Consider the following 12,523-nt stretch of genomic DNA (forward strand, 5'->3'; position numbering starts at 1 on the left):
TACACCTTCTTTCGCCAACTGATTTAGTGCTCCGTTTACAGCGACCCAGATGCTTATATGATTTACACTTCCAACCTGATTCCGTCTTCGTATAGGGGTGTGATGGGCTATCCGACAGTAATCTTAGCGACCCGCGAGGTCAATATGGTGTTTCCGACCACAGATATTTTAGCCGTGAGTTTTCCGACCGTCAGAGGAAGCCGCAACCTGGGGGTTAGGGTCTGCCGACCGTTTTGTAATAAGAAAATCGCTTCACATTCTATCTAGGACTAAGAAAGGCTATGTACATATTACATAGATATCTTTAAATGTTTATATTTTTATTTTTATGTTCTTCCTCTCTTCTGCATTACTGCAGCAGATGATTAAACCTCTTGCCTTATTTTATGAACTTTAATTTTTTATTCAATTCTTTATAAGAAAGTCAGAGATTGTAAACATCTTACTTCTCCTGAGTCCGTTACGTCTGTATTCTTATAATGTTTTCTAACCTTTTGTTATCATCTATGTATCTTTTTCTTCTTTTTTTTTAAGAAGCAGTCTAGTGCAATCTTTTTCTTAGTTTCAGATATACTATTTACTGCTTCTTCCTTTAGCTTATTGATTCTTTGGTCAGGAACAGACCTCCCTTTCAGTTTAAAAAAAAACTGTTAGCTTCAGTTAATTTCTAAATGTCTTCGCTCTGCTCAATCTCCAAACTAGTGCCACTGTTCAGGGTCGTCCTAATAGCTTCCCTTCTTGCTTTACACGATGGAGTCTTGGAGTTCTCACAATATAGTACATTTGGGATGACCTTTAAACCTTCATCTTTTAAATCTTGAAATTACTCTTTAAAATTTGGAAAACAGGCACTGTCTTACCTTCGTAACTCTTTTCTTTCAGTTATGCACTCGTTTCTTAATCTGCACATTTGCCTCGTCAAATGGGAAAGAATGTTTTGTTCAGCCATGATTCTGCTATTTGCAATTTTTAAACAGCGTCGACACTTACTCCATTTGGAACTAACGAACAACCTTTTCGTATACTCATCACATTTCCTGCGCAGCTGGTACCGATGGGCGTTCTTGAGAAGATACAGCTCCCCGTTCCCTGTCGCAATTATTTCCATTGCTGGCGGTGTATAGGACTCGAGTAACTTAGGCGTACGAAACAATTCAGAAAGAAGGCTGTCGGCGAGGCCACTGCCCGACTGACTGCGGTAATACGTGCGCTGCTGGTGAACGACTGGCGTAAATCAGCAGTGGGAGAGGCGTTGGTCGGAAAATCCACGGTGCAAAATTGCTTGGCCGGAAGGGTCACAGTAGTTGCGGCACCTACAGAACGGTCTAAAGGCCCACGTAGCCGGTATAAGAACTTCAAGCGTCGTACTAGCGACATAGGAAGAAAACTAAACACTCAACTGAAACAACTTGTGAGACGAAGAACCTTTATTCTGCTACAGCGCCCAGTCCAAGCGTGAACCTTCAGCGTTTTTACTTCCCCATTTAGGGGAATTACCTGCATGTTTGCCGTTTCCGTTTCTGACACCCAGTGCAGGAAGCAATTTCACGGTCTCTTATACGTTATAAACGCAAGTTGTTAGGGTGTGTTTTACACTAAGGACGATAGAGCATTACTTTCTGGAGAGCACAGAAGCATGAGAGTATCATTGTCGGAGAAGGATGGTTTGTCTTACAGTGAACACTATAGCTGAACAGCCCTTAGAGGTAAGCAGTGTACATTTAAAACGTGTAAAATAACTTGGCGATCAGTATCAGAAGGCCACGCAATGCTGAAGGGTTGCCGTGTCATTCTCTGCCATGTGGTATCTTTTGTATGGAATGGCGCATGGGATTAGCATACCGCTCTCCCGGGCGTAGTCAACTTTCCAAACCTTGAGGCTGCTACTTCTCACTCATGTAGCTCCTCAACTCGTCTCTTGAGGCTAAGTGCGCCCTGTTCTAGTCCACCCACGAACGGAAAATCCCTGGCCGTAGTGGGAACTGAACCTGGGCTCATTGCATGGCAGTCACATGTGCTGGTAGCTCACCTACGAAGGCAGGCACCCAGTACTGAAACTGAGTACTTTTTCTTACTGTTCATAAACTTACGCTTCACTGGCATATTTTATGTAGGTGTTGCCTCAAAACTTCTATGTAGTTAAAGAAATTCGTGATAACTAGGATAAGTTGTTACTTGAATAAAAAGCAACAGTTTAGTCTGGTGATAACAACTTTCAGTTCTTACCAACTATGAGGCACTGACTGCACAGAATCTGTTGGAATCTGGCTAGCCAGGCAGACAATGTGATCCTAGTGTATCAATCGGTATTTTGTTGATCCAACGACGAGGATAAGAAAATAGTCTTGATTGCGGTTCTACAGAATTTGATGCTCATTTGTTCCCAGTGACGCTCATTTCGCCTAATTCAAGGCATCTTCAGGTTGGCCTACATTAAAATACAATCGAATTTGAAGGATATGACCCACTCTACCTTTGGATTGGACGAAATAAGAATATTAAAAATTGGACTCACCAGTAGATGTTGATAAGCAAGCTCTTCGACAATTTCTCCGAAAGCGTTTCTAATTCGATTGTATTTTAGTGTAGGTGAAGCTCAATGTGCCTACAGTTAGACGAAACACGCGTTATTGATGAATAAACAAACGCTAATTTCAACATCACAATCAAGACAGTTTTATTCTCCTCGTTCTATGTACTGGTCATTTTATCTGCTTTGGTTAGAGAACACCGGAGCTGTTTCCTATTACACTGTAGGAAATACCACAACCAGCCACAAGCATTTTTAATAATTTTTTTGTACCACTACATGTTTCTGGCTTGAGCCCACTGTCAGATGGTTGCGTCGATTTTTTTGTAAGTTTTGCATTTGTGTCCTAAGATATAATAAAGTTTTTGTGATTGTATAGTTTACAAAAGATTTTACATATGCGTCCTAAAACATAACCGCTACGGTCGCAGGTTCGAATCCTGCCTCGGGCATGGATGTGTGTGATGCCCTTAGGTTAGCTAGGTTTAATTAGTTCTAAGTTCTAGGTGACTGATAATCTCAGAAGTTAAGTCGCTTAGTGCTCAGAGCCATTTGAACCATTTTTGAACCTAAAACATAACTAATTTGTTTTGATTACATAGCTTTAAACTTATATACGATCTATGCATTGTACTTACTTTATGAAAAGCCCTCCTTCACATATTGTAAGGCAGATGATGTATTCTAAAAGAAAATCATATCTGTGTCTTAGGATATGTAAAGGTGGGCTTTTCAGGAAGTAAGTACAACGTGTGGACATTTATAAGTGTAAACTACGTAACCACAAAAAGTTCATCATACTCGTATTTTAGGACGCAAATGTAGAACCTTTTGTAAAACTACTCAATCAAAAGCTTTTCTACATTTTAGGACACAAATGTAAAACTTGCCCAAAACTATAAACAGTGCAATAAAATCATTAAAAAAACTTGGGACTGGTTGCAGTATTTACTACAGTGTAATTTACAGTTGTGAATGCACCCGTGGTCTAGGGGTAGCGTCTTCGGTTAGTAATCAAACCGCTCTCGGTCCCGCATTCGAAATCCAAAATCCGCTGACAAGGAGAAGGAACAGGATGATAGGCCATCTGTTAAGAGATCAGGAAATGACTTCCATGGTAGTAGAGGGAGATGTAGAAGGCAAAAACTGTAGAGAGTGATTGGAATACATCCAACAAATAATTGAGGTCATAGGTTGCAAAAGGTTGGACGAAGAGGTTGGCACAGGAGAGGAATCCATGGTGGTCCGCATCAAACCAGTCAGAAGACCGATGATTCGAAAAACAAAAAATACATCCAGGCTGCTATATAACCACACCATGCAGTGGAAAAACCTTTTACAACCTAATAATGATCAATGTGATCCAAACTGACTGCTGGTGAGTAAAGAGTTTCCGTTCAATCAGAAGCTAAACCTGGTAATCATGACGTTGTTTAAAAAAATACGAAACTAGATTTTTCGTAAGTTGTGATATAGTTAAGTAATGGCGACTAGAAATTCGTGTAATTTTAAGGTCCTGCCAAGATTGGATGACCGTCATGAAGCGGTTTCGACCTGTATTTGGAACAAAAAGTGAGGGAATTGGAGAATTTCAGGGAAATTTTTTCATTGTCTAACAAAGGGAGCCCATTCTAAATGTTGTAAAATGGAGGCAGGAAGCATAAAAAAATAAAAATGGGTTAACGCAGCAGTTGTAAATTTCTTTGACAAACTTGCTCTCTGGAAGCACACGAAAAAGTCCTCTTCTTCGATACAGCAGCAATACCTGTAAATTTCTGCGTAACAAGCGTGCGTCTTTCTCACAAATAACGGAAAGAGAGTATAAAAAAGACAAGCACCTGTGGGTACCGCACACAGGACGCAGTGTCGTGAATAACGGCACCTGGTCGCGAGTCTGCAGGGGCGCATTCACGGGGCGGACCAGGCGCGCTATAAAACTCGACGTTTCCAAGAGCCGCATAGAGAATCGCGGGGCGCCATTAAAAGGGCTCGCATACGCAGACCGGGGGCGAGGCCCGCTCAATGCCCGCTGCGTAAATGGGCGTGCGGTGCGTCTTGTCGCCGCTGAGGACCCGCGCCAGCACGCACGCACGCACGCACGCACGGTTAGGCGCCGATGCCGATGCAGCAGCTTCTGCACGGCTTCTTTCATTCTTCTTTTTTTTTTTTCGGCGGCCCCCTCGGATGCCGAAGGGAGCCTTTCATCGCCAGCTCGGTCCCCAACGACTAATTAAGAAATTAAAATATCTCCGACAGCAATTCCGGCGTTGAACCTGCAGCTTGACGCGGTTCATTAGCTAATTGGGCCGAGCGGCGGCGGGAAATTCGCCTCTCGCGACCGGGCGAGAAGGCGAGGCGCGGACAGCCTGGAGGTGCCGCATGCCGGCTGCTTCGCGCGCCGCCGCCGCCGCGCGGCTCTCCTCAATCAAAGGGAGCGGCCGCGCTCAGTGGTAGCCTGCACGTTATTCACACACTCCGGCTCAAGTGCCGCTGCTTAGCAGCACAGGGCACGCTGATTTTACGCACATATAATCTTGTGTTCGGCAATTACACTTCACTCGTATCAACACCAAGTAAGCCGCCACTAGTTACATGGCAGGCGCTGCGCTGCACGCGAGCTGCATTACCTTCGTGCTTAACCGGAGAATGAAGTTATCTGTGCTATTATCCCACACCTCTAATCAACGTAGGACTAGCTGCTGATCGGCGAAGAACGTACTGCAACAGGGATAGAAGCTGAAGCAAGGAATTAAAATTAGTTCCACACCCAGTACTTTTGAACCCGGGTCTCCCACTTACTAGATGCACTAAGCACTACACCACCTTAGCATTGTAACTAACACAGTTGCACTGACTATCCTAGTCCGTCGCCCTCCCTAACACACACACACACACACACACACACACACACACACACACACACACACTTGACACCTTCCTACTGACAATTCAAGGGGAAAATGGGCTGAAGGTGTGGACTGAAGTTTGTCTTAGGGAGGGCATTGGACTGCGGGTGTCCCTTGCTTGGAATTGATAGATATAGTTGTTGGGTGTCTTCCTGAGCGATATCGTGCCGAATTGTGTCCAACTAGTGCGCTAAATCATCAAAATCCGGAGTTGGTTGGAGAGTCCTGTTGAAACGTCCCCTTAGAAAAATTTATGAATGACTGTGCTGATAAACCTCTTACGTTATTTTATTTTCAAACAGCTGAGCGGAACTGAACGTACTCAGACATTTCGCTCTTTACTTATTCTGATCAACTCTAAACTTACACACAATATTTTTATCGCAACGCAATCTGACTTTCAATAATCCCTACAAAAGAATGGCCCTGACTAACAATAATCTATACCTTTTGTGAATCACTTACCTCACAAAAATCTTCGTTACTCGAACTACCGCAATACAGCGAGCGCCAATACTGCCAGCTAAATAAAAGATTCTAACTACTGAAGGCACTAACTACTGATAGGTATACTTAGCAAATGAAAGATTTTGATAGAGAACAAACAATGTACTTACCTTAATAGCGTTCAAAAGTCATAATATATATATATCAGTTCATGACATCCAGTCTTACAAATTTACTCTTTCTGGCGGACACGCGTCCAGACCGTCCGCTCTTAAAATTCTGCCATCTCTCTCCTCACATCCACCACTGCTGGCGGCTCACCTCCAACTTCGCAACGCTACGCGCTGTTCACATCCAACTGCCCAACACTACAATAGCAAATATTCCAACAATGCAAACCAGCCACAGACTGCACACAGCACAGTCAGTGATTTTCATATAGAGCGCTACGTGGCGTTACCAACATAAAAACCTAAACAGCCTACTTGCACTGTCCATAATGCTCCAAACTTCCCCAATTGGGAAGAGACCCGGCAACCTGCTGGACGATGTGGAGTTTGGCAAGCAGCAAGACACTCAGGAGAAACTCTCACCATGTATAGGCGGGCATTATCTTGCTGAAATGTAAGCCCAGGATGGCTTTCCATGAAGGGAAACAAAACGGGGCACCTAATGTCGTTGACGTACTACTGTGCTGTAGGGGTGCCGCGGATTACAACCGAAGGGGTCCCACTATGAAGAAAAAAAAAGGCGCCCTCAGACTATCCGTCCTGGTTGTCGGACCATATGGCGAGTGACAGTCTGCTTGGTATTCCGCGGTTGCCTGGGGCGTTTTGAGACACGTCTTCGCTGGTTACTGGGGCTCAGTTCGAATAGGGACTCATCACTGAACACAATTCTACGCCAGTCAACGAGATTCCCAAGACGACGACGTACATGAAGTCCTTTCTCTTGAATAAATCATCCAATTTCTCTGAAACTGTGTCATTTGTTTGTCTGTACATATACATCACGTCTACGATTTCCGTCTTATTCGCATAATTCCTTCGAGATTTATCTTTTTCTCTTGGTCTTGTAGTGTATGGAACAGCATCTGGAATCACAGGAGATGGATAGAAGGCTGGACCATGTCTTTTCTCGTTGTGAGAAGTACAGAACCATTTCATTTATTTCAAGTGCTAGCAAGATACTTCAAAATGTCATCGATGAACATCTGAGAACGTACTTAGATAAAGTAATACCATCACAGCAAACTGGGCTTCTGTACAATAAAGGAACACGAGAGCAGATTCTCAATCTCACGCAGATAACTGAAAAATGTAGACAATTCAGTATGACTTTAGTTCTTTGTTTCTTGGACTATAGCAAATCTTTCAGCTTCGTGCGACGGAAAGAAATGTGGAACGTGTTAGCAAAAATGGACGTTCCTGATTATCTTTTACTCTTATCAGAAATATCTACTCTGAGAGAAGGCAATAATCAGACTAGATAAGACTATTTCAAGTCTTTTTGAACCATGTAAACGAGTTAGACAGGGGTGAATTCTATCACCAGTTCTACTTAATGTCTATAAAAAATATATTATGAGTAAATGGCCTTCGTGCCTGGGCTGGTGGGTTCCCAAGTGGAGGAGAAAGAATCAATAATTAAAGTTTTGGTGATGACACCATGCTGCGCATAATAACAAGTGGAAATGAGGGAAGTGCTGGACAGAGTTGGGAAATAAAGCGAGGAACTTCAGTTCCCAGTGAATAAGAAAAAGACCAGATCACGGTAACTGGCAGAGGTGAGTCACCTAATATACTATAAGAATATGAAGAAGTCGATCACTTTGTTTACCTGAGCCCAGTGGTCCAGAAACAGAGTGGCTCTACACAGGAAATATAGCGTAGAATTGTATCAGGTAGAGGTGCTGCATCGAAGCTGACAGTGATTTTGAAAGACCGAACGCTAACCACATACAAAATTGAGAGTGCTGACATCTCTGGTGTTTCCAGTTTTTATTGCGCTGAAATGTGAACAGTAACTGCAGGAGACCGCAAAAGGATTTTTGCTTTTGAGATGTGGACAAATAGGAAGTTGCTAAGAATATCATATATGGACAAGCGGACCAGCAAATCAATCCTTCAGGATCTAGGGTGGAGAAGACGTAGTCCAGAAGGTATTTGGACATGTAGTTTGACGACAGGAGTATAACTTGGAAAAGATAATAGTCCAAGGAAAAAGTTTGCAGGGAAGACTACGGAGACAATGTAAAGGAAAAGCCACACCAAATATTGGGCCAGCTACTCCGAGACGCAGGGGATCGGGAACAATGGGGACAGACTACTAAGAGGATTGTTTGATGAATCATCAACTTTCAACTATGAAAGATGGAGTGTTGATGTTCCCATACCAGATATCCGAGTGCTATGGATATACAGGGTATAAAAACCTACTTCCTTAGTTCCTCTTGTGATAAGCAGCAATTTGGCAACAAATTTTCTGTAGCGAACTCGACCAGCTGCCACGTTTTCAGCATCCTACCAGTTTATGTCCATGCACTGAAGATACTTTGCAGAAATTTGTTTTTGTTCTTCTATATCCATCCGTTGTTTTATGTAACAATGCTGTTTGGGATTCTTCGATGTTTTCAGCATTTCATATTTCAAACATGGTCGCAATAACTGTGCTTCAATAATCACCGCTAATATCGTTCATGAAAACATTGAGCTTATTTGCTGATATTACTGACATCTCTCGGGTATAAAATGCACGCATGGCTGTTGGTATGATGATAGAGGAATATATCCGAAGTTTTGTGGACATACTTGCAAAGTTCATTGCCATATGATTCGATATTTGTTGGAAGACGGAGAAGCTTTTCCATATCTGCTGCTGATATCTGCATCTGTGTCCCAGTTACAACAGATAAGGCTGCCGAGATATGGAAATCGGTTGACATCTTGCAGTATCTTCTCTTGCACTATAGTTTGAGTGATACATTTCCACTTTCATATACATTATATTTGTCTTATCATCATTTGTTTTTAGTCCCACAGAACTGGCAATTCCATCCAGCTTGGTATTCATTAGTCGTAAACTCTGTGGCGTTTCTGCCACAAGAACGATGTCATCAACAAAATACAGATCTGTAAACCTAAATTGCTCATTGCAACATATGTCCATGTTGGAACTGTCCATAGTTTTTCCCACTATGAAATATATGAGCAATATGAAAAGCTAGAATCAGATAATCAACCGCGTCATTCCGTATCTCGGTTTCACGTGCGGCTAACACCTGTCCGCAGTCTTGTATTCGCTGCGTGCACGCGCCCCGTGGTTTTTGTACACCTGAAGAAGGGCCTATGATTGCTCAAAACTTTGTGCTTTTGAACCAATAAAACTATTTACAACTGAAGCGGTTCATTGTCTGATTCCACTATGGATCTCAGTTGCGGATTCTTCCTACCAAATGTTACGCAATTTGAAAAGGAATCGTGACAAAATGCTTCCTTGTCTGATGCCTGTTAGAATGGTAAAGAAAGGGGTGTTCTCATCTTCTGTTCTTATTTAGCAGCTCGAGTTTAGATACATGTTTCTGAATGCGCCTGCAAAATTTTAGTATGTTGAGGATACAAAAAGGAACATTTTTTATGTGCCAAAAATGTCACAAGAGCTTTATTTCTGTGCTAGGTGTCCATGAAGATTTTAACCCTTGTGATGTTCAGAGACAGTATTGAAATTGTCTTTGTTGTTTTAGAGATATTGCTGAAAAGGTAGTCCGTTTCATTAAGGCACAACTGGCATGTTAATGCTAATGGTTATCTAATACGCTCAGAATAACCAGTCGTTGGCTGCAGCTTTAGCCAATCGGGCAACCAGCTCTTCTGGTGAGTACTTCCATGTCTCGTACACCAAACTGTTCATTCCCCCCTTCAAAAGGAAATCCATAGGAGGTCAGAATGTCCCTGAAAGAATATTCATCACACGGCGGTCTGAACACAGTCACTGAAGACCTCTAGACTCAAAACTTCCATGGGCACTTGACGGGGAAACAATGCACATATGACATCTTTGTCACATAAAAAAAGTGTTTCTATTTATCTCCTCTAATCACTCAAAAATTCTGTACATGTATCTTTTTTTAACCCCTACGTAATGATTTGGGCCCGTATTTTTATGCAAAGTCCTATTTTTTCCTAACTTTAGGATGAACTTTACAACAGTTTATGCGCAAATCCAAATATTATAGTGTAGAAGAACGTTTTCTTATTGTGTATAAAAATCATATTTGTACCTTTTTTAGTAACAGCTCATATTTTGACCACTTTTGCCATACTTCGGCCAACTTTTGCGAAAACAGCAAATATTGGTTGTATCTTTAAGGACACAAGCATAAATACATGAAAATGTTGCTCACACGATAATGTTTCACGTGATATTGTCACAAATAAACACAGTGGTTATTACAAAGCATTATTTATCAAGATCACAGTAGACAAGCAGCGTAACACACTAGTCGATTCGCTGACGTAAGGCATAGTTGCGCTGGTTCGATGTGACCTCTCGAAGTCAACAAAGACGGCTTCCGAAATAATAAATTTCACACACGTGCTACGTGGTCACATTATTCATTTTGAATACAAACTCAATCTAGTTCCACATGCCGTAAGTAAAGTGCTCCAACAATATGATGTTTTGAGGTTTCTGTTTGTGATTTTGGAGGCAAGTTCTTCAAGACTGACAGGAAAATATTATTTTGTAAGCCGTGTGAAGTTAGTGCAGAAAAACACTTTAATGTGCAACAACTCTGTAACACCGCCGGACACAGCAGCTGTGTGAAGAGAAGTGCTGCCAGTGACAGCAGGCTAACGCTGTTATTTGAGTATTCGTATGCATCTTCAATCATTCTTATAGTTCGTGTTTCTTTTTTTTTCCACACACATGAAGACATTTAAAAAATAAGTGTTAGTTTCAAACACTGAAAATGGCACTCACAATTTTTCGGAAGTAAATATTGTGTTAGGCCTATATGGTATATAAAAATCTCAAAAAGAATGTTCTTAAATAAACTTATATATTTTTAAAGCCAAATTTATATAAGTTTTAGATCAGAAATACTTGCATATTTCACTGTGTTCATTAAAATCCCAGCCCTAATAATGAATTTGTTCCTATTTGTGAATTACAGCTGAAAGCAACCAGTCCCTTAGGCCAAACCCGTATCTGAACGCGAAGCCCATTTTCAGTAGCCTGCTGCTGTATAACCTGATAAGTAATCCGGTAATTAAATGTAACGTATTGACCATATGTAGGCGAAAAGATACACTACTATTGGATTACACTGTTGTTGACAAATCACTGGCAACAGTAGCTATTGTAAAATTCGCGGGCGTTACCGTCCCGAGCGAACTTAAGGGGAATGACAACTTAAACTAAACAGTAGCAAAAGCAGTTTCCAGGATGAAATTCGCTGAGAGAATCTTAACGAAATGTAATTCGTCCATAAAATAAATGATTTATATAAACACTTGATCGACCGATTCTTGAATTTTACAGGTTTGTCAATTCAATCAGGTAAGGATCCCATATTGCACAGCAACACCCCAGCAGAGGACAGGAAAGCGTAGTGTAGGCAGTCTGTTTAGCAGACCTGTTGAATCTCCTGTATTCTGCCAATAAAACACAGCCTTTGGTTTGCCTTCCCTACAACATTATCTACGTGATCGCTTCAATTTAAGCTGTTCGTAATTGTAATTCGTTGATATTTAGTTGAACTGAGAATCTTTTTTTTATTTATTTTTTATTTGTGTAATTTATCGTGTAACCGAAGTTTAACGGATTCATTTTAGTACTCATGTGCATGAACTAACACTTTTCGTGATTTAGGGTCAATTTCCGCTTTTCACGTCGTGCTTATATCTTGACCAAATCATTTTGCAATTGGTTTTGATCTTCTGATGACTTTGCTGGATGGTAAATGACTGCATCATCTGCAAACTATCTAAGAGGGCTGCTCAGATTGTCTCCCATATCGTTTGTATAGATTAGTAACATCTCGATTCTGTTCTGGGGAAGTCTGCTCCTTCGTTTGCAACAGAGTTAAAGTGAGGCAGTACGCCTGCCAAGATTAACATTGCAGTAGTCGGCCAAATAAGGTGTCCACGTCAAAAATCGGCGGTCGATAACCACCCACTGAAAATGCATGAGCTAGCAGATGTCGTAGGCATTTTAAAAAGGGCTGTACACGCATTCTGACTGAAAATTTGGACATGAGAAAGCTGTTCGCGAGATGGACGTGAGCATGTTTCAGTGTTTGGCGATGTTTCGCTGCAGTAAAAACGAGTTTCTGCTTCGATTCACAACCATGGATGAAACACGGGTCCACGACTTCGCATATGAGACGTTGACACGGTCAAAACAGTGGACCGAAAGAAGAGAATTAACTCCAAAAAAGGCGAAGACAGTTCCATCTGCAGGCAAGGTAGCCATAGCGTCAGTTTTTTAGGATGCGCGTAGAACGATTTTCATCGATTACCTTCAGAGAGGAAAAGCAAGGAACGATAAGTATTATGTCAACTTACTACAGCGTTTCATTAACGAAATCAAGCGAAAACGTCTGCATTTAGAGGAAAAGGAAGTTTTGTTTCTTCATGAC

The 12,523-nt window shown here is 41.7% G+C and overlaps 1 protein-coding gene across 1 annotated transcript in view; it reads left to right on the forward strand.

Annotated features, from left to right (window-relative positions):
- The window catches only part of LOC126114536 (SAM and SH3 domain-containing protein 1-like), a 443,876-nt gene that overhangs the window by 78,589 nt on the left and 352,764 nt on the right, over nt 1-12,523 (forward strand). The window contains exons 2-3 of the mRNA XM_049915025.1: nt 4,828-5,103; nt 11,057-11,148. Coding sequence (XP_049770982.1) covers nt 4,828-5,103; nt 11,057-11,148 — 368 coding nt within the window. The remainder of the gene's footprint in view (nt 1-4,827; nt 5,104-11,056; nt 11,149-12,523) is intronic.

The sequence above is a fragment of the Schistocerca cancellata genome, chromosome 1 (genome assembly GCF_023864275.1).
Source record: "Schistocerca cancellata isolate TAMUIC-IGC-003103 chromosome 1, iqSchCanc2.1, whole genome shotgun sequence".
Lineage (NCBI taxonomy): Eukaryota > Metazoa > Arthropoda > Insecta > Orthoptera > Acrididae > Schistocerca > Schistocerca cancellata.